The sequence below is a fragment of the Myotis yumanensis genome, unplaced genomic scaffold (assembly GCF_028538775.1).
Source record: "Myotis yumanensis isolate MYYU_CA2020_CCGP unplaced genomic scaffold, mMyoYum1.0.hap1 SCAF_14, whole genome shotgun sequence".
In the NCBI taxonomy this organism is placed as follows: Eukaryota; Metazoa; Chordata; class Mammalia; order Chiroptera; family Vespertilionidae; genus Myotis; species Myotis yumanensis.
Window position 1 is genome coordinate 35,726,727 of NW_027223765.1, and position 24,862 is coordinate 35,751,588.

Genomic DNA, 24,862 nt, shown 5'->3' on the forward strand with positions numbered 1-24,862 from the left:
TCACATATGCCTCCAACTGAAATAGGAGGAGGGAGGATCTGTCAATACATCCATTTACCTGAAAAAGACACTGAGGCTCAGAGAAGTGGACCGACTTGCCCAAGATCACATAGCAAATGAGTGGCAAGAGGTCTGAGTGCAAAGTCCCTCCTTTCTCCTACCACCCCATAGCACTTCCCAGACAAGCCCACAGACCTGAGCCCACAGAGGTTGGATTTCCTTTCTGGAACCGGTACCCACACCCACAGCCTCATCCAGCAAAAAGAGCGAATCCTCAGGGTCCAGAGTCCAGGGGAGTTGTTTCTCTGCTTGGCCCTCCCCAGCCTGGCAGGGACGGGAGAAGGGTGCCTTCCCACTGGTGATCAAGGACAAACCAGCATCCAGGTCTTCCATCCAAGGCCAAGTTCCATGACCCCTCTGCCTCATTCCCCTCAAATCCCTAACCCATCTCGAGCCACCTTTGTACGCAGCACGTTTGTAGCAGGCTCCGTGTTCATCAGTGAAAGTCCTGCTTCTTCAAACCAGCCAGGCCACGAACCTCAGACGCCTACCCCAACCAGCCACTCTCTCTGGACGCTGCGCCTGCTAGACAGGGCCTCTCCTGCTCCCACTCCCCCCCCACCCCCCCACCTCCCCCCCCCACCCCCCCCCCCCGCAGCCTCCCCCCCTCCCCTGCCAGACTCCGGGTTCTGAGGACTGTGAGGGCAAGGAATGTGCATCTCTTAGGGGGAGGGATGTAGGAAAGGAAAGGAAGCTGGACCTCGCATTAGCATGTTGGTAACTAGTTTAGTGCAGTCTTGGGTTGATGAGAAAAATGGCTTGCTTCTGGGACGGGGGGACCCTAGACCTCTCTGCTTTCTGAATATTCCATGTGTTTGTTTCCCTAGAGGGCTAGAGAACCCTGGACACAGAGTTCAGCAAGAGAGAGTGAAATTAAAAGAGGTTGTGAGTCTTTAACCTTGAGCCTGAAATGAATGTGAATCAGTCCCAGACTCTTGGCTTCCTTGAAGCCGGGTAAACATTCGAGTATGTCGAACCATCCCAGACCAGGGCCTCTGCATTTCCTCAGAGCCCTCCTGCTCCCTTTGTGCTGATGAAACCAAAATGCCTGAAACCTCTCCTCTCCCCCCACGCCCCATGCGGCTCATGCCACAAAACCCCATCTTCAGGGTAGGCAGGAAGGGGAGATGGAAGAGCTTTTTTTTCTTCCCATATTTTTTTCCATTTCAGCCGCGGAGAGAACCGAAGTGGAGACTTGAGATGGCCGTGGCGGGGTGTCCCAAAAAGTCTTGTCCCCACAGTCTTGTCCAGAGCAGTTCATTCTTTTTGTTGTCTCCATGCCAGGGGGAGGGCGAGGGGCCTGCATCTCATTGTGTGTTGTCCCCTCTGCGTTGTCAGTCACATGACAGGGTCCTGCAACCATCCCTCCTCCTCCACCAGGCGCTCCGGCTGGAATCTTATCACAGTTCAGAGCCTCAGAACATTCTGGGCACTAGGCTGGGCAGCTACTATGATAATTAGTATTCCCATTTTACAGATCAGAAAACTGAGGCCTGCCATACCTTTTTTGTTGTTTGCACTTAATCAAGGGTGTAATGGCCCACTAATCAGGACATCAGAATATTAATAATCTCTACAGAGCCACAAATATGGAGTCCAGGGAGAAAGAAATCTCAGGGCAGCCAAATAGCCATCACAGAGCGCCAGCACTAATGCACCACGTCTGGCTGGCTCTCACTCGGCACCTGAGGCCTCCTATTTAAAGCAGTGGACAGGGTTCCCTGGAGTCCCCAGCCAACAGCACATGGAACATATCCGGATCGACAGAGATGCTTTTGAGAAGACAAGGAAAAATCAGAACTAGTGAGTGATGGCTGACATCAAAGAAGAACTTTTTAAAAATATATACTTTTATTGATTTCAGAGAGGAAAGGAGAGGGGGAGAGAGATCGAAACATCAATAATGAGAGCAAATCATTGGTTGGCTGCCTCCTGCACACCCCACACTGGGAATCCAGCCCACAACCTGGACATGTGCCCTGACCGGGAATTGAACCGTGACCTCCTGGTTCATAGGTTGACACTCAACCACTAAGCCACGCCGGCCAGGCAAAGAACTTTTTTTTTTTCTTTTCTTATTTTGTTTCTTTCTTCTTCTTTCATTTCTAGAACTTTTAAGAAAAAACACTGTAGGATCTTACACAAGACCAAAAGATTCTCGGCAAAGTCCACTTCTTCTCTGTGTACCCTAAATTAAACGGCAGAGGAGAATATGATGTGCTTTAGAAAGACTCCCCTATGAAATAGCAAAATAAATCCTGAGCTGTGACACTTGAAACCATCAGCCACAGTCATCAAGAGAACTCATTTCCATGGACAGGCTTTCCCCACCTTGCCCCACCACCGAGCTGGCCCTGGGTTTACTCGTCCTGTCCTCTGCCCCCGACAGGCCTTTGGTGTGGTGTGGGAGCAGCTGCTGCTCTGCAGGGAAGGCTATGCAGGGTGCCCTCAGGACCACAGCCACTTCGGCTGAGGCTCTGCTCCTTGGAGGCACTGCTGCTGCCCCCACTGCACTCCCCTTGCTGCTGCTCTACTGTGAGGCGGGCTGGGAAAAGAGAGGGAAGAACTTTGTCCCAAGTCCCCTCAGTTCCTTGAGCTAACAATCATGGCTCCCCCTCCTAGGTGTCCAGAGGAGGGACCCCTCTTCTAAGTGAGGGTCCTGTTCTCTGCACCCTGCGATGACAGAGGATGGCCAGGGAGGGAGGATGGCTCACCCACTGTCAAGCACCAGAGATGGCAGAGCTAGGACTCAGACTCCAGGTCCAGTGCTCTTCCCACTAGCCCGGCAGATGCAAGGCCCCACCTCCTTCCACTCTTCAGAGAACCACAGGTTCCAACTGAGACACAGAAAACAAAAGAACTTGCTATTTTGAGTTCAGTTCCACACTCCCTTAGAGCCCCACCTAGGGCGGGATTGACCATCTGATTCTGGCCTCATTTTTTGGTTTTGTGTTTTCAAAGCACAAATAAAAAAAATCAAATACCCCAGGAAATAAGGGACCCCAAAGCCAACTACAATGGCTGGCCAGGGCTTTGAGTCAATACTCGAGTGTTTACCTCCCAAATGCATGAAGGAAAGAAACGTTGGGTACAAACGACCTCCGTTCACATTGTCCAGGCTTCCAAGTGTAGCGTGTGTCTGTCTGCGTGTGCCGTGTGGTTCCTGACCCCCACCGTGGCATGCTCCCCTCCCGAATGTCGCCCATCCGCCGGCTCCTTCGTGCTTTCTGGCTGCCTCTGCTCTGCACCCCAGAAAGCCCTGGGTTGGCTTTGGTTTGCTTTGCTGCCTTTGTTTTGACGTTCCTGTTCTCTGTTTGGCCCTCGTGTGACTTCTCTCATCCCAGTTTATCCATCTGTCTCTCCTTTCTGTTCCTTTTCTGTTTGTGACATGTTATCTGTTCCATGTGGTATGGTTTCTTAACTGCGTGTGGGGTTTTTTTTAAGATTACTTTTTTAAAAAATAGCTTCTCCTCCTTCCTATTCTGTTCCCACCTGGCCCCGTCACCCTTCTGCATGGTCGAACCTGCTTTAAAGTTAACAAGGCTCAGTCTCTCCCTAGGTCTGGGTGCCTGCCAGAGTGGACCATGCTTCCTCTGACCAGTTTCCCATCATCTCTTTGATGGGGCTTGATTTCTCCTATCCTAATATTGTCTTTTTGACCAAAACCAAAGCAATGCTAAAAACCTCATGGATGCATATAACCTGAGCCCCTCTTCCAATCTTCCCTCTCCTGTCCATGCTCATAACACTCCGAGACTATGGATTCCACCCACTTTCTATGCCCTAACCCCTCTCCCACCTGCCCCTCCTCCAAGCCCCCCAGAGCGCACACACACACACACACACACACACACACACACCAGGGCACTGCTTCTCACCCCTACACTTCCCTTGCAGATCCGCGTCGTGAAGGCGTTCCGTAGCTCTCTCTATGAAGGTCTAGAAAAGCCTGAGTCTCGAACCTCCATCCATAATTTCATGGCTCATCCTGAATTCCGGATCGAAGATTCACAGCCCCACATCCCCCTCATCGATGACACCGACCTGGAAGAAGATGCCGCGCTCAAGCAGAACTCGAGCCCGCCGTCATCGCTCAACAAGAACAACAGCGCCATCGACAGCGGGATCAACCTGACGACCGACACAAGCAAATCAGCTACCTCTTCAAGTCCAGGGAGCCCCATCCACAGCCTGGAGACGTCGCTTTAGCTGAGGACCCCATCGCCACCCACCTCCCGGGCACCCACCCATCCAGACACCCAACTCACTCAAGCAGCAACGAGCAACAACAGGAAACCAAATACTGGCGAGAAAACCAACGTTTCCACCCAACAGACCCTCTTTCTGGCTGTGATGCTGTTTGAACTCTTTCTCACTTTGAGGCAAGGGGCAGGGTCTCCTCCTGGGCTTAAGGGAGTGAGCGATTTTCCCAGAACAAGCCCTTCCTGGCTCCTGCCCACACATGGACCAGCCATGCGCCCGCCCAGCCGCCATGTCCCCTGCATGAATGTACTGTACACTTCCAGTCCTCCGCTTGTTTGGTTTTGGGGGGCTGGGGAGGGTTTTTGTTTGTTTTCTTAGGCGGGAACTGCAAACAGACTATTTTCTGAGACTATTTATCCAATCCACTGGTCTGTGAATTTTTGAAATGCTTGCAAAGCATGGTCTCAGTTGTATAGGTTAATTTAACAACTTTTTGACATTGCAGAGCTTAACTCGCCTAGTAGATTTGCACCAATGGAACCGAAGAACTTCATAGACACTCACAAGGTTATATCCATTTATTTATATCTATATCAACGTATACTTACTCAAGACTGTATACGTCCATATAGATAGGTAGATATATATATATATATAAATATATATACATGGATATATAAAGTTTCTTTGCCGGCATGTTGCCTTGTTTCTGCTTAAATTGCTCTATTTTAACTTATTTATGTTCTAAAAGAAGAATGTAATTTGTTTACAAACCTGTAGATAATGTCTTTGGCTATTTGTATGGTTTAAGAACACTGGTGGCTGAGATGCTATAAAAACAGCTCAGCTCAACAGACACTTCCCTGGATTGCATCCTTGATGTTTTACGATAGCCATGCTCTGATTTTTGCCTGCTATTTCCGTTCAATAATGTCACTACCACAGGAGGCTCAGGCAGAAGCCAAAAGTTACCAAGTGTCCATCCTGAGGGCTTTAACACCATGCTCCGTAGACAAAGGGAGAGGAGAGAGAAGGCTTCGTGGGCTTGGAGCGCTAAGGGTCATCACAGCCCAAGGATGACAGGAGCAAAGCATTTTGTTGAAGACTTTTCTCTCAATGAAACTCGCTTGGGTTTACAAAGAGCATTTCGCAAAGGGGTTCTCTTTGGCACTGTCTGTTTAGAGATTGAGGTAGTGTTGCAATATTATAAATGCTATTGTGTTGATTTTTTTTTTTAGTTAGTAATTTAGAGGTTTATTCCCTTATTAATTGCAGCATTTAAGCTGTTGGTGTATTGGATGAGGATCATTATGGCTTGCTGCTTTTATTTTTATTTTTGAAGAAGAATAGCCTTTTTCTCTGCACTATTTAGATCCGAACAAACCTTATGATGTGTATATTGAGATGTATTCAGTGTGATTTTTAAACCAAACTGTCTTCCTATAGTCGCAATATATACTGTAGCCTTTTAACAGCAAGTCGCTTTCCCGACAGAAAGCCATTCTGAAACCCTACAGTATCACAGGTGAGAAGGGGAGGTGATTTTTCCCTCAAGACAATTACAGCACTAGTAACCCCACGTAATAAGAGCTCAATTAATTGTATGTCAGCCTCCTAACTGCTAAGCACTTTGTGGGTATCAGCTTTTTTCATAAAAGAACTTTTGTATTTAATACAAAGTTTGCTTTGAGACTTTTCAGCATACGATCTTTTTCCATAAACTTGTACAGTGCAAAAGACATTTTGAATACCATGATCGATGACGTCCCATGCTTCAAGGAAAACCAAACACGTCCCGCCTCGCTTGTGAAATTCATTCCTCATAAGGACCCTTCCCACAGTTGCTCTGCATCACCCCGGCCCCTTCCCTTCTCCAGGCCCAGAGAATTCTTCCACGCACAAGATGAGAGCCACTCGGGAAAAGAGCCATAGTCAGCTGGGAGGGCCCACATCTGGAGAAACCTGAGGGTTTGGGACCCCGCGTCAGCCCATCCCACCTGGCAAAATCTTCCTGGAAGGAGGACCTTCTTCGCGCACGAGCATCGCCTGAATGTCGAGAAGGAATATCTCTGAACGTACCCAGCAGAGGAAATTGCATCCCCAAAGGGGTGACCAGCCCTCAGATAGGCTTACTGGATTCCAATACCAACACCACCAAAAGCCAGCCCACTGCTCTCCTGCCTACCGAGAGAGGAAAGACCTGCACATGGAGAATGTTGGGCAGCCTTGGAACGTGGGGATTTTGTAGTTTCCTTTCTCAAGGTTTTCCATCTCCTCCCTTCTTGGTTCCAATCCTGTGCCCCTGACCTCATTCCACGGCCCTGGGAAAGCTGCCCTTGCACACCATGCTCCCTATTTATTTGGGGCCGGGACGAAAGGCAAACAGGAGGGGTTTCTGAGTGGATCATAGCTGGGGAACAGGGAGCCACACGGGAGCTACCGAGAATGCCCTGCTTTAGGGTTGGTCTTTTCTTGTCAGGAATGATGGATGCTCACGCACACGCACACATGCACACACCCTCCCTCTGACGCTTGCACACACATCCACACACACAGGAAATGATTGGGTTTGTCAAAACTCACTGTAGTACATAAAGCTTGCACTCTGTGTCCTATATCTAGCAGCATGGGGTACGTTTGGCAGTTCACCCCATTAGGGGGTAAATAATTTATGACCATTCATCTGTTTTTATGAATTTTTTTATCTAGACAATAATTGTAAATAAAGAACTCACCGTCTCTGTTCATTTAATACTATGCAATGCTTTCAATTGCTGACTCTTCTTACTCCCGCACTGTGGTTCTGAAATGTCTGTGGTTTAAAAAAAAAAAAAGGCAAAAAAAAAACATCAAACAGAATATAGTAAATATATATCCTGTAACTAATACTTCTTTCTATAACTGCACCGTCCACTTAGCTTCCTTTCTGTCCTCCGGACAAGGGCTCCAGGAGGAGACTCAGTTCTAGGTCTAAGCTCACCAAGTTGTCTCTCCCCACAGCTGAGGGAGGAGCAGAGGGCCCATCCAATGACCCCTGGGGCTATAGAGTCCCCCGCCTCCAAAGGCGGGCAGGGCGGAAACCGAGGGGTTTCCTTCCCGCAATTTGGGCAGCCCTTTCCCTGACTCAGAAGCAGCCTTGACTGGCCCCTTCACCATGGCCCCTGGGCCCCTTGTCCCAACCAGAGCATAGAGTTGGCAAGAGGGAGGTTGTGCTACTTCTGAGACCAGACCAATGGCAGTGACTGCAATGATGCCAGGACTCTGGACCTGTCTTATCCTGGGTATCCCAGTCAGTGAACAGCCCCTCTTTTCCCCAACCATGTTGAAATGTCACCTTTATCATACTGCTATCTGCTGATAGCAGAGATAGATGTGGGTCTATTTCTGGAATTTACCTTCTATTCCCTTTCTGGGTGTCTCATCTGGCACCAGCCACATAACTTTAATTATTGTCGCTTTATATAATGTGTTATTATATGGTAGGATATGTTATAATGTTTTATCATGTGGTAGGATAAGTACTCTTCACTCTTAACAAAATTTCCTGATTATTCTCTCACATCTGTTCTTCCCAGTAAACTAAAATTTTGCAAGTCCTCCACCCACCTCAAATACTGGGCCCTGTCATTCTGTGTGTAAACATCTTCCTGCCATTGTAAGTACTGTCCACTCGGGGTCCCTAAATGGAGTGCCCTGTGAGGAGAAACAGAAGGGGCATCCTGAATCTTGAGGGAAGCCCAACATTCATTTCATACTCCCACTTGCTCCCTAGGCCAGGGTGTCATTAGGAGAGGCCACCAACAACCCCCCCCCCCCCCCCAATCCCAGTTTGGGACCCAAAGTCACCTACTTGGTTGTCTAATTCTCCTCCTGGAGAAATGTTTATTCCTGCCTCCCTTTCCTGAACTGCTCTTTTGCTCTTTATTCAAAGTTTCCAGTGGTTGTGTGATACGTCCTTTGGGATGCAGCAATTTCTTGTCTGGACCTTCTCACCACCCTGACTCCCCCTACTGTTGTTGTTCTACTTACAGGAGGCTGTCAACTGGGCTCACTGTGACATGCCTCCCATCCAAAACTCTCTCCATAGTGTCCAAGACCCCACCATTAGAAGATCCAGGCGGGGGGGGGGGGGGGGTATGCATTTCTTGAAGGCTTTTGGGTCTTCCAGAGCCAAGACCTAAATCAGACAATAGCAGAAATCCCTAGGTCCTTCCCAACTTCCAAACCAAGCTCTCCTGGTTTTGATGTAGAGATCCTATTTGCCCAAGTGGGGAGAGGGGGATCCTAGGCCCTGGGTATCAGCCATCACCCTTCTGCTGAAAATAAGATATCTGAGGCTGCCCTTCTCAGCCCCCTAAGTCTGTTTTGTAATGCCTGTGGTGCTTCCCCTCCGAACCTTTCCTCTCGGGGGTCGCCACACTTTGCTAACTCTTGTGTGCACATATTTTATAACAGAGTAGCGAGGAAATGGTGCCGCCTCCAGCTTCCACAAGCTGCCCAGGCTCTGGGGGGGGTTCTGGGACAATCGGGGCTGGGAAGTGACTGTGCTCTTATTGTACACTCTTTATTTCTCTGTATCTCTGGCTTGTGCTTTTTGTAATTAATGGGATTTGTCTGCCTTTTCAACACTATACTGAGCAATAACAATAAATGCACACGTGGAAACACAGACACCGTACACATCACAAGGCCTTTTTCCAAAGGACAACTGGGTCCCCACCCTCGTGGATCGGAACTCAGGGCGAAACTGAGTCCCTGGGAGGGGAAGGCACTTTGCCCCAGGGTGTACAGCTCAGTGGGTGGTCTCTCTCCTTCCAGCAAGTCACACCTACCCAACATCTACCATTTGAGGGATACAAGTTTAGCCTGCCATGAGTCATTAACCTTCCACAGCTAACAGTCTCAGACAGCAAGACTTGGGGTGAAGAGGCCAAAGGAAGGAAGAGGAGGAGGAAGAGATTCAGGGAGCAGAGACTCTGGGAGGTAGGGGCACAAATTGGGAAAGCTCAGAATGGCCTGGTTTGGGGTCTGATATTAACCAGAGCAAGGTGATTGGAGATATGGACAAAAGATGTAGGTGGCATACCCTACTGGGGAGGTTAACAGAAGGGGGCCTGGCACCCTAATCCCCAATATTGGTCCAAAGGTTGAGGGTTGCACATGCACACATCACACACACGCACTAAATCCCACCTCTTTTCAGGGAGAATTGATCCCCAGATCAAGCACCATAGGCCCATCCAACTTCCAAACAGTTTCACATCCAGGATCCATTTAATCCCAACATCAACTTTCAGAGGAGGTATTATTGTAATACCCACTTAACAGAAGAGGAAACAGCAGCTCAGAGAAGTAGAGGGTGTGCCCACCAAGTAATTAGGAGATAGAGTACTGATATAGAGCAGTTTTTATGCCAGAATTGGCACTCAAAACCTCTCTGTTATAATGCCGTTCAGTCCCACCAGCAAATACCTTAATGAGTAAGATAGTTACATTGCTTGTCCCAAATCCCCAATCTCTCCAACTTCAACGCCCACACCAAGGAATTCTTCTAATAACAACTATGCCCCTATATTTGTATTATACCTAATATGCCATTGTTCCCATTTCCCACTCAAGAAAAGTGAGGCTCAGAGAGAAGGATATGACTTTATTTTTTAAATATATTTCTATTGATTTCAGAGAGGAAGTGAAAGGGAGAGAGAGATAGAAACATGAATGATGAGAAACATTGACTGGCTGCCTCCTGCACACCCCCTACTGGGGATCAAGCCTGCAACTCAAGTATATATCCTGACTGGGAATCAAACCATGACCTCCTGATTCATAGGTCGATGCTCAAGCACTGAGCCACGTAGGCCAGGCAAGGAGATGACTTTATCACCCAGATGGTCAGTGATGCAAATACAGATCCAAGGCCAGGGAGGGCCTATCCTTTGAAAAACAGAAAACCCAAGAGCCCTGCCCCCTTTATTCCCTGCTCCACTCTAAGCACTACCCCCTCACACCCCTGCAATATGTCTTCATTAGAGGGAAATAAGGAGTCTTGAAAGCTGGGGTGGAGGTGAGAAGGTGGGTTGCTGCCCAGAGGCCCAGCCCTGGATTTTGTAAGACCCACTCCCCTCTGCTTCTCCAAAGCTCCTTAATGGTCTGGATCTATCACACTTTCTGAGACTTAACATCTTCCCTCCAGTAGTGACCATCTCCAGCTAGGGTCTCCTCGCCTCCCCACCACCCCCCCCCCCCCACTCTCCTTTATAGAAGAGGGAACTGAGGAACTGTGACTTACCCAAGGGGAGCCCAGGCTCCACCCAAGTCACTACACTCCTTGTCAAGAGGGGCCCAGGGCTGCCAGACCTGAGGGGAGCCCCAGGCTCTATCCAGAGTGCAGCGTTCTCACTGTGCTTGTGGGAAGCCAGGGACCTCCGGATTGGGAACACTGGGGGGTGGATCCTGAGCTCTAGCTGCTGAAGCTTGGCTGAGAGTCCTCTTTGCCTGGGGAAATCTACCTGATGGGCCAGACTCCCCAGGTCCCAGAACTGTGCGAAGAGGCAGTTTAGGGATCCCATGGCTTGGAAAAGGCAGGGCAGAGGGCTCAGCCTCTAGTAGGGGGCATTCCCCCAGCCTTCTCGGCCCCTGGTCCCAGCCTTGGGTCCTGAGAAGGGACTAACAACAAGGAAGCACTAGGACCAGTCTACCCACTCCCCCCAAAACTGATCATCCTTCAGTGTTCATCATAAGGCCCGTCGCACCCAGAATCCCAGGTAAACAGGTGAAGCTGTAGTTAGGAGTCCTTTCTATCACGTAAAGATCTGGGGGGGGGGGGGGGGGGCGAAAGGGAGGAGCGGGGGGCGGGCAGGGTTGGCCAGGAGAGAAGACCGGCTAGCTTCAGTACCTAAAGCCTTGGAAACGAGAGGCCCACTGTGGGTCCCGCGCGCCCCTCACGGAGAGAGGAGGGCCCAGAGGAGGGCGCGGCGCTGCAGCCCGGAACCTTTGTGCGAGCAGAGCGCGTTGCTACCCGGAGGCTCCTGCGCTACAGCCCGGCCGGCCAACCCGGCGCCGGAAGTGAGGTGTCGGAGGCGCCGCCGGGAGCTGCCACGTCCGAGGCCGGGAGCCACCGCCGCTGCAGCCATGGTGAGTGTTGCGGCCCGGAACGCCGAGCGGGGTCCCCGCCTGGTCTGACCGTCCCCCGCCGACCGCGCTGAGGTTCAAGCTCCAGGCCCCGGCCGTTCAGCTCCCTTCCACCGCGTAGAGGTTGGGGGGCCCCGGCCCTGCCTCTCGGCACCTTTCGCTGGGAGAGGCCCGGAACCTCCGGAACTCTGCCGGCCGCGCCTTTCGCTCCTTCCTTCCCTTCTCTTTCCCCAACAATGGAAAGCAAAACCAGGGACACTGTAGGAACCGCTGTACCATTAGTAAATGCCAAGCATTGTTCGCAGTCTCAGCCTTCTCACAGCCCTTACCATAAAGTAGGCGCTGTTACCGACGCTTGACGGGGAGGACGCCTCTCCGAGCGGGAGGTGGCGGAGCCGAGGTCCCAACCCTCTTCACCTTCCTCAGCGGTGTGTGTGGGACAGGGCCGGGCCCCCAGGGGTAATGGGCACTGGAAGAAACGTGTCAGGGTGGGCAAGGTGTCTGAGGGCAGGGCCTCGGCGTTTCAAGTCTGTGGGGCCCACGGTGTAGGTTCTCTCCACGTTTCCTCGCTGAGTGAGTGACTGGATGGGAACTGATGGAAGAAAGCATTGACCTGAGCCTGGCACCGAGTGGGGGTCGGGAAACCAGTGCTCCCAGGAACACGCGTGTGCCGGGAGGTTTTAGGAAACCTGGGGAGCCCAGGTGCCAGGACTTTGGGTTGAATGTTTGCTCGGCGCGGCGGCTCGGTTTACATCGCTCGTCCGAGCCTCTGATTCTTCCTCTGAGAATTAGCAACCCCTGTGCTCCGACGGTCAGTTCTTTCTCATTGGATGTTTCACGCACGCACTGATTCTGAAGAGCGGGTGTGTTTTGAGAGCTGCCGCTTTCTACTTACAACGGCCAGGACACTTCCGGCCCCCACAGCAGTGCTCGCCAGTTTGGACCTCGGGAACCCCGGGCGGGCGGCCGCTGCTCCAGAGCACTTGGTTCTCCAGTCCTGGCTGGTGGTGAGAGTCGTTAAAATAGATGCTGGTTAGCCCTGGCCAGTGTCGTCAGCTCGCACACCAAAGGGTTGTGGGTTCGATCCCGGTCAAGGCCAGGTACCAGGGTTGCAGGTGGGATCCTCCACCCCAGTTGGGGTGCGTGCGGGAGGCAGTCTCTCTCTCTCTCTCTCTCTCTCTCTCTCTCTCCCTCCCTTTCCCTCTCTCTCTCTCCCTCTACCCCTATCCCCTGACCCCTCTCTCCCTCTCTCCCCCCACCTCTTCTCTCTCCCTCCTTTCTCTCTCCTCCCCCTCCCTCCCTCCCTCTCTCACTCTCTCACTCTCTCCCCCCCTCCTCTTCTCTCTCCCTCCTCTCCCTCTCCCTCCCTCTCCCGCCCTCTCTCTACCCGTTCCCTTCCACTCTCTCTAAAACATCCATAGAAAAAAATACCCTCTGATGAGGATTAACAAATAAGTGCTGGTTATCTCTAAGGTCCTTTGGTGACCTGATGTGAAGCTACTAGCAAACTTCCTTCCTGGCTTTACTTAGCCCTCAGCCATTAATTTAGGGAATTCAGGGTAACAACTGCTTTATGTCCTAGGTAGGCAGCCTAATGGATTGGGATGCTTCTGGGCTGGGAGTTCGCAGGTGGAGCTCTTTGCCCAGCCCCACTTTTAACCGTTTGAGTCCCAAGCAGCGCAATCGCGCTGCTTGGTATTTCTTGACATAAAATAAAAGAAGCGCTATCACGCTGTTTGGGTCTTTTCGTACTCATTTAGAGAAAGCGCGGTTGCGCTGTTTGGGATTCTTCGACAGTGTTTTTTCAATACCCCCTGGGACTCAAACGAATCGTATGTTTTCTCGACATAAAATCTCAGCAGCACGATCGCGCTGCTTGGGACTCAAACGGTTAACTAGCTTGGTCGCTTTAGTAAGTTCCTCCTCTCCTCTGGGTTTCTTCAGTTCCTTAGTCTGTCAGATAACTCTAATCGACTGCCTTTCATCCTTCCCAGGGCACATGTGAAAGCACTTAGGGACCTGGCTAGCTTGGCTCACAAAGGGGATTTCTTTTTGTCCTGCTTGCTTGTCTTTGCGGACCTGGGGGCCCACTCTTTAGGGAGTCCAGAATTTGAATTTGATGAGAGAGCCTGTGCTTACTTGGTGGTACCTTTTGAACTGCTCTGCAGCCATCCTCTTCCAGTGTCCGCCTTTCTGAAAAGTCGAGCTAGATTTTATGCTTGCAGGGTTTGTGCTGGAAAAAGAAGAAATGGGGGAAATGCTACGAAATGTCAGTTCCGAACTGAAACCTTTTCAGTCCTTTTCTATCCCACGAGTTTTAAGAGAGTAGAGGTTGAACAAAGTAAAACTATTTGTTTTTGTTCATTTACTTATTCATTCAGCAACTAGTCACTGAGTTCCTTCTGGTTGCAAAGCACTTTGCTGGATGTTTTGAGAGGATTCAAAACTGCAGACAACACAGACCCTAGCTCCAGGGAGCATGCCTTCTAGTTGGGAGAAGAAACAGCATAAAGGGTTGTAGTCATTTTAGTGCTGAAGATATTCAGAGGAGTACAGCCAGGGGGACCTGGGGATCTCCGAGAAGGGGGCATAATTTGATCTGGACCTCGAAGAATGGGTGGAAGGGTGACGACTGTGGCAGCTGTGCTCCAGACCTACAAGCTGCTCATTACTCCCTGGGGTCTCTCTTCCCCCTCGAAGGTAGCCAGGACTATTTGCATCTCCCCTCTTCGCTCATGGTATGCCCTGTGCTTGGACTGTACTTTTATTTCCTGTGCCACCTGGCAAATTCCTTATCATCTAAGTCCCAGTTTGTGTCCAGCATCCCCAGCCCTTCGGGCTGCTATAGCACATGTAAACCACTTTTAAAGTTGTTATCTTGCTGTGTTAGGATTACTTGTGTGCAAGCTTGCCAGGGGCAAGAAGCACCTCTTATTTGTATCTGTATCTCCAGTTCCTGGCACAGTGCTTGGCAAAAAGAAGGTACTGGATTGAATGAGTGAATGGATGCATGAACAAATGCAGTTAAGAACTTCAGAAATGATTGGTGGGTTTAATAAGATGATTGCATTCTAAATGCCATCAGTTTATTTACCAATGATATCTCTGGTTCTAGGTGTCAGTAATTAACACTGTGGACACCTCCCATGAGGACATGATTGTAAGTATTCTTTCAGCCCTCCCTCACGGGCTGTGGATCTGGGCATTTCTGTGGGAGGGAAGCATTCGTGATTCCAGTGTGGCTTTGCAGCCTTTGCCAGTCAGACTGTAGCTTCAGGGGTATAGTCAGTCTCCCAGCAATGCCCTCTCAGTTAGCAGGGCTGTGGCAGTCTGGTCACTCTGGTGGGAGGAAACTGGGACTGGTTTGTAACTCAAGGCCTTCAGTCTTCTGACCAACAAAGTAACTGGGTCTGGGATGCAGGCTGAGTAGGTACAGAGATTGACAACAGTCTTCCTACCTGTCTTTCTCCAGCTGTCACTTCTTAGCCCCATTGAAAAGGGGGTTAAAAGAAAAGAGAGTAGGAAGATGACTCAATATGAAGGCAGGGGGCAGGCTTGGCAAAAGCCCAAGGCAGAGTCAGGTAGAACCACCGCAGACAGAGGTGCCAGACAAGGACCTTTGGACCAGAAGTCATTAACTCAGGGTGTTTCCTGAGGCAAACACGGGCTCAGTATAAGACAACAGGGCTATGGGAGAAGGTTCAAAGATTAAAGTCTCCCACAGCAAAGATGCAGACTCTGCTTCATGAGAGTCAAGCAGTCCAGGCAGCCTTTGAGCAAGACCCAGGTCAGCTTACAGCATTTCCTCCCAGGGTTCCTGCCCACCAGTGGTTCCTTTGGGCCTTCTCAGAGTTGTCTATGTTCCCTGTGGTCTAGCTCTAAGATCACACCTCCTTGGAGTTAGTGTGGCACCATCAGGAATAAGATCCAATCTGAGACTCCTTAGCCCATCTCAACTCTTCTGAGCCAGCCTTGATTTCCTCATAGTTAAAATGGGAAAAATATGAATGTGATACCTGCTTGTGTGGGTTCGATTTGAGGAATAGATAAGGCAAAATAGTAATGACTAATGTCTGCATGCTCACTAAGTGTCAGATCCCATGCTAAATACTTTCCATTCATTATCTCATTTAACCTTCATAACAACCTTTGAAGTAGCCCCATTTAAAGATAAGGAAACTGAGGTTCAAGGAGACTAGCTAATTTTTCCAAGGTTGTACGACAGATAAGCTTAGGAGATAGGATTTAAATCTGTTAGGTACTGCGCCCTACTTCCTCCCAAAGTGCGTGATAGCACGCTATAGGAGAAGTGCTTCAGAAGTACATTTACAGAGAAGATCTGTCTTAACACCTGCATTGACTTCCAAGAAGAATCAGGAAGTTTCTTTAAGTAGGGAGGCAAGGAAAGAATGTTGAAGCACATGGACTGATTGCTTCTGTTGAAAGGGTATAATTGTTCCTGATGACCACAAGAGTGACAGCTAGTAGTTCTTGAAATCCACAAGGTGGGATAGCTGAAGAAAGTGCCATTTGTTAGAATAGGAAGGGCCAGCAAACGGTGGGGCAGCAGGCGTAGTAACTCAGAGGAGTCATTACCCCAGATGGGCAAGTAGCTGTGGGCAGAGGTTCTGGATAGCCAGTCAGCATCTCGGAAGTCCATTTATCAGTGGTTGAACGAGTGACATTTAAGATGTATGTGGACAGTCTGGGGTGCTAGGCACATTACTAGGAAAAAATAAAAAGGCCAAGCGGAAACCCAGGAACAAAGGTCCACAACGGATCCAGGGCCATGGATGGAGGAAGGAGCTGTGCTGAATAGAACCCTGTGTCTAGGCCAGATGTGCATCATGGAGTACCTGATTGGGGGCCACACTGACTCCATTTCTTCTCCTTTGGGTCAGCATTAGCCTTTGGTTCTGGGCTGAGCTGAACTCCAAGTGTTGTCCCCAGTAGCTCACAGAGCCTCAAAACATAATGGGGGCTGGGGAAGGAGGAGACTAGGCCAGCTTTTTTTCTCCCATACCCACCCTGCAGAACAGGATGAGAAAGGGCTCCCCATGTATATAAAGGGTCTACAAGTAGCTGGGCATAGTTTGTCTTGTCCTGTTAGGAAAGGTATTGCATGTCAGAGAAGTGAGATTGTTGACATGCTAGCTTCCTGCCTGATAGTGATGATTCTTTGAGGTTAGATTACTTTCAGGTAGAGTCTGGTCCAAACTAGATTCTCTGTCCTGGTAACTGGCCCCACCCACCCAGCCTGCAGGCTTCCTGAGCTGTCCTCCCTTTGCAGCACGATGCCCAGATGGACTACTATGGCACCCGGCTGGCAACCTGCTCATCAGACAGGTCCGTCAAAATCTTTGATGTACGCAACGGAGGGCAGATCCTCATCGCAGACCTCAGGGGGTGAGTGCAGCCCGTGGGCAGGGACTGACAATGATTGGGCTTTTCAGGGAGGGCAGGGAAGCCTGAGAGCCAGAGCAGAGCAGCCCCGCAATGCAGTTAGCAGAGAGGACACTCGGGTCCCAGCCAGCCTGCTGCCCTCAGTAGGCATCCTGGGCTGATGGATCCAGGAGTGAATCCAGCTCTGCCACCCCTGTACCCACTAGAAGATCTTGGACAAGAGTCAGTTTATCTGGGAGCCTTCACCCGCTCACCCTCAAAATGAGCTGATGCTGCCTGCTCCCAGACTCCCAGCAAGCCTTCAGTAGCTACTTTTGAATGTGGGAAACTTCCTTTTTTGCTTACCCAGCAGGATCTAAGTGTCACTGAAAGGTGGTAATGTAAGAATGTAACGGTGAGTATATAAATCCCGTAATTCCGCCTGTTTGTCCACGGCAGATATTAGTTTATATTTACAAATGTTTACCCTTCCTCACCACTGAGATTCTTGAGATCCTGACTGTCATTTTTTTAAAAAAATATATTTTATTGATTTTTCACAGAGAGGAAGGGAGAGGGATAGAGAGTCAGAAACATCGATGAGAGAGAAACATCAATCAGCTGCCTCCTGCACACCTCCTACTGGGGATGTGCCCGCAACCCAGGTACATGCCCTTGACCGGAATCGAACCTGGGACCTTTCAGTCCCCAGGCCGATGCTCTATCCACTGAGCCAAACCAGTTAGGGTCTGGCTGTCATTTTTATGGCCACATCTCTATTGCTTTTTCTCGGTTCACTGCCTTTCAGATAAATGGGGGTTTTTAACCTGGATCCCATGGATCTCCAAGGGTTTCATGGATAGAACTCAGGGGTTGGTGAACTGGGGCAGGAGAAGAGCATCATCTTTATTTTCAGTGACTGATATTTAGCATTTCCTTCCATGAAGGATGTAGGCTGGAAATCACAGTAATATTCATAGTAACTGTTACCAGTGGAAGTCAGATATTTTCCTATCACATTACAGTTGTAGCTATCTCAAAATGGTGGTTGCTAGACCTGCACACATGTCACTGTATCGTATTTGTTCTTTAACGTTTTCATAACTGTATTCCAATATAATTGGGTTTCTTGTCTAATCCTAGCTCTATGTATTTGATCCATTGTTCTAAGAAGGGACCATAACCTTCACCAGACTGTGTAAGAGAATTTAAAAACCCCTGACCAGTAGGTGCTCAGTACATGCTAGTTATCTGAATTAAAGAAGACACAACTTAGGAGCCATTTGGGGAGACATTCCCTTCTTCCTGAGTGTCCAGAAAAAAGTGACTGAGGAGGCAAGTGCCACTTTCTCTGTGCAGCAGCCCCTGGCTGAGCAGAGAGCTCCTGGGGTGATGCCTGGCTGCCAGCCTGATAGAGGGGGTCGCATCAGCTGCCACTCAGTCCTTTCTGCTGTTTTTCTTATGCTCAAAAGATGTGAAATATTGGAGGGTTAAATTCAGACCTCCAGTATTTTTTTGCCTTGGTTAAATCTTTGCTAGGTGTAGGATATTTGAACCTACTGAGAGTTTCATTAGCAGCTCCTTTGTAAGGCCTGGGAATGTGCTATTGTTCCAGCCAGAGGGAGGAGGAGACTTTGAGTGCCTGCAGACTTGGGGTGAAGGAGTAAGCAGGGACAGCAGGAATAGTGACAGACATTGAGTGTGGGGCTTTTTTTTGTACAGAGCAAGCTTTTTATGTGAATTATCACAAATATTTCCCTCATGCCCAGCCTATGAAAAAGGTGTTGTTTATCCCTCCATTAAGAGACTAAGCCGTAGAGAAGATGGTCCTTGCCTAAAGTAAAGCAGCCGGTGAGTGGAGAGGGGTTGTGAGAGAACCTGGCCCTGTAAGCCACGCATGTCAAACTCAAAGGCTAACACGGGCCAAATAAGCAAGGTTTAAGTTGATGTGGGCCACAAAAAGACAAAAGCTTCAATTTTCATAGAAACATAGGTTTATTTCGATAGAGACATGCTGAATACAAAGGGCTGAAATTAATGAGTAACTGTTAACATAAAATAATAGAAAATTTTAATAAAAATATTTTCTCTTGAACATTAACTTACCAGACACTGGGTAACTGTACAGATTAATCAGTGTAACGCAAATAAGCCTATTTTTTTTGTTTTCCAAAAGCGAAATATTTCCTGTTACACCAGACAAGTCAGTACAAGACTAATGAGTGGCAATTGGCTGCTAAAATATTCACTGCTAATATGAGTGGAGAGAAATGGTGCACCTGCATGTAAAGCACATAAGGGAGATGAATGCCACACGATTATAGTAATCAGTCATTAGCGAACATTGTAGTTTGTTATTAATAATTGTGTATAACGGGATATTGTTAAATTACTAAATTTTTATTAAAACGTTTCTTACATACGTTATATTGGCTGGGCCGCAGAAATATTCGCTGTGGGCCTCGAGTTTGACATGCTTGCTGTAAGCAGAGCTACCTCTCGTGTGCTGGGTGCCCACCTCTCCCTGAACCCAGAGATGGCCCCAGCACCAAGCCTGGCACAGGGTACATGCTCAGATGATACTTAACATGTGAACATACAAAGATCAGAAGATAAGAGAGAGACGTACCTTTTGAGCAATTTTTTTAAAAGAGTAGCAGAAAATACCAAAACAAAACAGATACTGCTGCCTCAAGAAGTTGACCATTTGGGAGGATAAATGATTCACTCTACAGATACTTAGTGCTTGTGGGTGCAAAACCTAGATTGATCAGTGACTCTGCTGATGACGGTAGGTGTTGGAGCAAGTGAGGGTTCTGCTGGGTTGCGACTGAGAGGCTAACTTAGAGTTCTGCCTCACTTTCAGCGCCTCTTTAGTCCTAGCCTGTTTGGCTCAGTGAATAGAACGTGGACCCATGGACTTAAGGGTCCCGGGTTCAATTCCGGTCAAGGGCACGTACCTTGATTGCAGGCTCAGTCTCTGGCCCTGGTCAGGGAGTGTATGCAGAGGCAACCAATCGATGTGTCTCTCTCACATTGATATTTCTCTCTGCGTCTCTCCCTCTCCTTTCCACTCTTTTTAAAAATCAATGGAAAAACATCCTCAGGTGAGGATTAACAACAACAAAAGCCTCTCCTGGGTCTCAAGGTCCTCACTGCTCAGTGAGGTCCCTTTTGGCAGTGACATTCCATGTCTCCCTTTGAAATTCGTAGGCAGTTCTGTCCTGAGACACACTCTGCCTGCCATTTAGTTCTGTCCACAGAAGGGGCTGGCAGAGCCCTGTGGGTTCCTTGGCCCATCTGAGCAGCCTCTGACCCTCTCCCCTTGCAGTCATGAGGGACCAGTGTGGCAAGTGGCCTGGGCCCACCCCATGTATGGCAATATCCTGGCATCCTGCTCCTATGACCGGAAAGTCATTATCTGGAAAGAGGAAAATGGCACCTGGGAGAAGACGCACGAGCACACAGGACACGACTCCTCAGGTACACTGAGCGCGGCAGGAGGAGGTGGGAGGGTGGTCCTTGGGTGTGAGAGAGGCCTCTGTTCTTGCTGGTGCTCGATTCTTTCTCTTGTGATGCTTCGTGTTGATCCCTTGGGTTTGGGTTGGCTTTTTTGCTGGTCGTCCACATGGGAGATGGGCCCTAAGAAGACTAAAGCCAGTCCAGAGCAAAATGAGAAAAACAAAGATAATACAGTTCTTGAAGGCTTATTCATTTTTTTTTTTTTTAAATATATTTTATTGATTTTTTACAGAGAGGAAGGGAGAGGGTTAGTTGAGTTAGAAACATCGATGAGAGAGAAACATCGATCAGCTGCCTCCTGCACACTCCCTACTGGGGATGTGCCCGCAACCAAGGTACATGCCCTTGACCGGAATCGAACCTGGGACCCTTGAGTCCGCAGGCTGACGCTCTATCCACTGAGCCAAACCGCTTAGGGCGGCTTATTCATTTTAAGTACTGGCCTTTATTCTCAGATAATTGTCCAGCCTACTTTTCGTTAATATAGGCATTAGTTTAGGAAATGATATTAGCAGGTGGTGGGTTTTAAATTTCTTCAGTTGACAAAGTTACAATTTCCCTCTGGTGGTCCCTGCAATTGTTTTTAGAAATTTAGCAAAATGGTAAATCTGGAAAATCAAAGTTTGCTCACTGTGCCTCCCTCCTTCCTGCAGTAAATTCTGTGTGCTGGGCCCCCCATGACTACGGCCTAATCCTGGCCTGTGGGAGCTCAGATGGGGCCATCTCCCTGCTGACCTACACTGGGGAAGGCCAGTGGGACGTGAAGAAGATCAACAATGCTCACACTGTAAGTCTGGACCCTGCCTGCCTGCAGAGGGTAGCTCTGCTGACTGGCCATATGTCTCCTGTAGATCCCCTAGAGAGTGGGCCAGGGGAGGGGCTGCTGATCAGACATGCTTGGTAGAGCAGCTTTGACCTTCTTTGCTGTGAAGCCAGACAAAGACTGGGTTAGCACTGGTTCCTCCTCGCCAGCTCCTAAGTTGGAGAAGACCAGGGCACTGGCAAGGCAGCAGCAGCAGCAGCCTGCCTACCTGCCTCCTTTGCTATGGATGTCAAGTTGACATGCCTTGTGGTGGTCATTGGGACCCCCTGGAACTGAGTGGTGTTACAGAAACATCATAGGAATTTAGTTTTCTGTACTTCTAGTCAATGGACATTAAGGTTGAAATGGTCAAGAAAACACTGTAGGGGGAGAGGGGGGACTCATATTTTTTTGAGCACCTACTGTGTGTCATGTAATTCATGAATGTTTTTGAACAAAAGAAGCTAACAAATATGCAAGGTATGCAGTCCAGTCAGATTTTATATTGAGGCACGTGAGGCCCAGAAAAAGTAAGTGACTGAAAGAAGGCACTGCCAGAGTTAGAACTCTAGAATCTGCCTGCCTTCTCTCTACTCAGCAGTTATGGCTTTGATGTCCCAAACACTTCTGAAATCTACCCAGATGGAAGGAAACTGAAGTCAATTTCCCCCCATTCATGGATCCACAACCTGCCCAGCCCTCAAGACCCTAGGAACTTGTCTCAGGGTCTTATTACTTGGGGACTTCTGATCCCCATCTGCTGACTAATTTGCAAAAATGAATAGGTTGAGGGGCTTCTGGCAAGATATTGGGGAGGGGCATCATAGTTTTTCAATCTTTCTACATCTCTACATAAAACCAGCAGAACAACTAGGTAGCAAAACCAAAACTTCATGAACAACACAACAAAACTGGATAACAAGCTATTTCCACAAATTTAAATATTAGTGCAGAGGAATCCACCACCAGCAATCCCTGCATAATATTGGTATCTGAACAGGAGGAGAAAGAAAGCAATGGGGTGCCTTCTAAAATAGCTAACAAGTATTCACTGCAAAGCATAGCTGAAACTGGGAGAAGTTTTGTGGTTTTGTTTTTAACTTTTTAAAAAATTTATATCGCCGAAACCGGTTTGGCTCAGTGGATAGAGCGTCGGCCTGCGGACTGAAGGGTCCCAGGTTCGATTCCGGTCAAGGGCATGTACCTGGGTTGCGGGCACTTCCCCAGTAGGAGATGTGCAGGAGGCAGCTGATCGGTGTTTCTCTCTCATCGATGTTTCTAACTCTCTATCTCTCTCCCTTCCTCTCTGTAAAAAAATCAATAAAATATATTTAAAAAAAAAAATTTATATCTAAATTCACATACCATTTACACCCCTTTTTTTGTTGCTGACACTATTACAGATGTTCCCCATTTCCCCCCGCTTTGCCCACCTCCACCACTGACCTTCACCACTTTGATATCTGTGTCCTTGGACTATGTATATGTGTTCTTTGGTTACTCTCTTCACCTTCTTTGATCCAGTCCCCCCACTTACCTCCCCTCTGAACTCTGTAAGTCTCCAGGTCCATCCGTGCTGTCACAGAGAGTAAGAGAGTTCCTTTGTTTACAGCTGCTTAGTATTCTATTGTGTAAATGTACCACAGCTTTTTTATCCACTCACCTATTGATGGGCACTGCAGATCTTGTTTCCAGATCTGGAATGAGTGGATAAAAAAGCTGTGGTACATTTACACAATGGATATCCTTTCTGAATGGTGTTTATTGGAATCTATCTTAGGATATATTTCCAGAAGTGAGATCGATGGGTCAAACAGCAGTTCCATTCTTAATTTGATGAGGAAACTCCATACTGTTCTCCACAGTGGCTGCACCAGTCTGCATTCCCACCAGCAGTGCACCAGGGTTTGTTTTTCTCCGCGTCCTCACCAGCACTTGTTTGTTGATTTATTGATGGTAACCATTCTGGCAGGTGTGAGGTGATATTTCATTGTAGTTTTAATTTACATCTCTTGAGCATTTTTTCATATGTCTATTGGCCATGTAGTCCTTAGAGAAGTGTCTAGTCAGGACCTTTGCCAATTTTTTAATTGGATTATTTGCTTCCTGGTGTTCAGTTATATAAATTCTTTGTGTATTTTGGAAATTAACCCCTTATCAGATGTATCATGGCGAATATGTTCTCCCATATAGTAGGTTTCCTTTTCATTTTGTTGGTTTCTTTTGCTGTGTAGAAACTTTTTAGTTTGATATAGTCTCATTTGTTTATTTTCTTCCTTTGTTTCCCTTGCCCTAGGAGATAAGTCAGTAAAATATGGCTATGCCAGATGTCTGAGACTTTATTGCTTATGTCTTCTAGGATTTTTTATGATTTCGTTACTTACATTTAAGCCTTTTATCCATTTTGAGTTTATTCTTGTGTATGGTGTAAGTTGGTGGTCTAGTTTCATTTTTTTTAAATAAATCTTTATTGTTCAGATTATTACAATTGTTCCTCTTTCCCCTCCCCCCATAGCACCCTTCCACCCAGTTCCCACCCCACCCTCTGCCCTTACCCCCCCCCCCACTGTCCTCATCCATAGGTGTACGATTTTTGTCCAGTCTCTTCCCAAACCCCCCACACCCTTTTCCCCCCGAGAATTGTCAGTCCACTCCCTTTCTATGCCCCTGATTCTATTATATTCACCAGTTTACTCTGTTCATCAGATTTTTTATTCACTTGATTTTTAGATTCACTTGATAGATATGTATTTGCTCATAATTTTTATCTTTACCTTTTTCTTCTTCTTCCTCTTCTTAAAGAATACCTTTCAGCATTTCATGTAATACTGGTTTGGTGGTGATGAACTCCTTTAGCTTTTCCTTATCTGTGAAGCTCTTTATCTGACCTTCAATTCTGAATGATAGCTTTGCTGGATAAAGTAATCTTGGTTGTAGGTTCTTGATATTCATCACTTTGAATATTTCTTGCCACTCCCTTCTGGCCTGCATAGTTTCTGTTGAGAAATCAACTGACAGTCGTATAGGTACTCCCTTGTAGGTAACTAACTGTTTTTCTCTTGCTGCTTTTAAGATTCTCTCTTTGTCTTTTGCCCTTGGCATTTTAATGATGATGTGTCTTGGTGTGGTCCTCTTTGGATTCCTTTTGTTTGGGGTTCTCTGCACTTCCTGGACTTGTAAGTCTATTTCTTTCACCAGGTAGGGGAAGTTTTCTATCATGATTTCTTCAAATAGTTTTTCAATATCTTGCTCTCTCTCTCTTCTTCTGGCACCCCTAGAATTTGGATGTTGGTACGCTTGAAGGTGTCCCAGAGGCTCCTTACACTATCTTGATATTTTTGGATTCTTTTTTCTTTTTGCTTTTCCGGTTGGATATTTTTTGCTTCTTCATATTTCAAGTCTTTGACTTGATTCTTGGGATCCTCTTGTTTGCTGTTGGATCTCTGTATATTATTCTTTATTTCAGTCAGTGTATGCTTAATTTCTAGTTGGTCCTTTTTCATATCCTCGAGGGTCTTACTAAATTTATCAGGGGTTTCTAGAAAATTCTTGAAAAACCTTATAAGTGTGGTTTTGAACTCTATATCCAGTAGTTTGCTTTCCTCCATTTCTGTCATTTGTGATCTGTTTCTTTGTCTCCGCATTTTTTATGCTTCCCCGTGTTGATAGAGTGGTTTTGTGTGCTAGGTGTCCTATAGGGCCCAGTGGCTCAGCCTCCCCAATGACCTGAGGTAGACACTCTTGGTGCACCCTTTTGTGGGC

General features: G+C 48.0%; 2 protein-coding genes across 17 annotated transcripts in view; both read left to right on the forward strand.

The window, feature by feature from the left end:
• The window catches only part of ATP2B2 (ATPase plasma membrane Ca2+ transporting 2), a 369,370-nt gene extending 360,438 nt beyond the window's left edge, over positions 1-8,932 (forward strand). For 8 of the 14 annotated variants that reach the window (XM_070433633.1, XM_070433632.1, XM_070433635.1 and 5 more), the window contains one exon: positions 3,958-8,932. In XM_070433633.1, coding sequence (XP_070289734.1) covers positions 3,958-4,269 — 312 coding nt within the window. In that variant the 3' untranslated portion in view covers positions 4,270-8,932. Of the gene's footprint in view, positions 1-887; positions 946-3,957 lie in introns of all 14 variants that reach the window. The other 6 variants (XM_070433639.1, XM_070433642.1, XM_070433643.1 and 3 more) reach the window with 4 other exon arrangements.
• A 2,386-nt stretch (positions 8,933-11,318) lies between these two features.
• SEC13 (SEC13 homolog, nuclear pore and COPII coat complex component) overlaps positions 11,319-24,862 on the forward strand; it is a 30,964-nt gene continuing 17,420 nt past the window's right edge. The window contains exons 1-5 of one of the 3 annotated variants that reach the window (XM_070433645.1): positions 11,319-11,397; positions 14,510-14,554; positions 16,685-16,800; positions 20,108-20,259; positions 20,952-21,085. In XM_070433645.1, the coding sequence (XP_070289746.1) occupies positions 11,395-11,397; positions 14,510-14,554; positions 16,685-16,800; positions 20,108-20,259; positions 20,952-21,085 (450 nt within the window). In that variant the 5' untranslated portion in view covers positions 11,319-11,394. Of the gene's footprint in view, positions 11,398-11,806; positions 11,825-12,474; positions 12,510-14,509; positions 14,555-16,684; positions 16,801-20,107; positions 20,260-20,951; positions 21,086-24,862 lie in introns of those variants that run through there. The other 2 variants (XM_070433646.1, XM_070433647.1) reach the window with 2 other exon arrangements.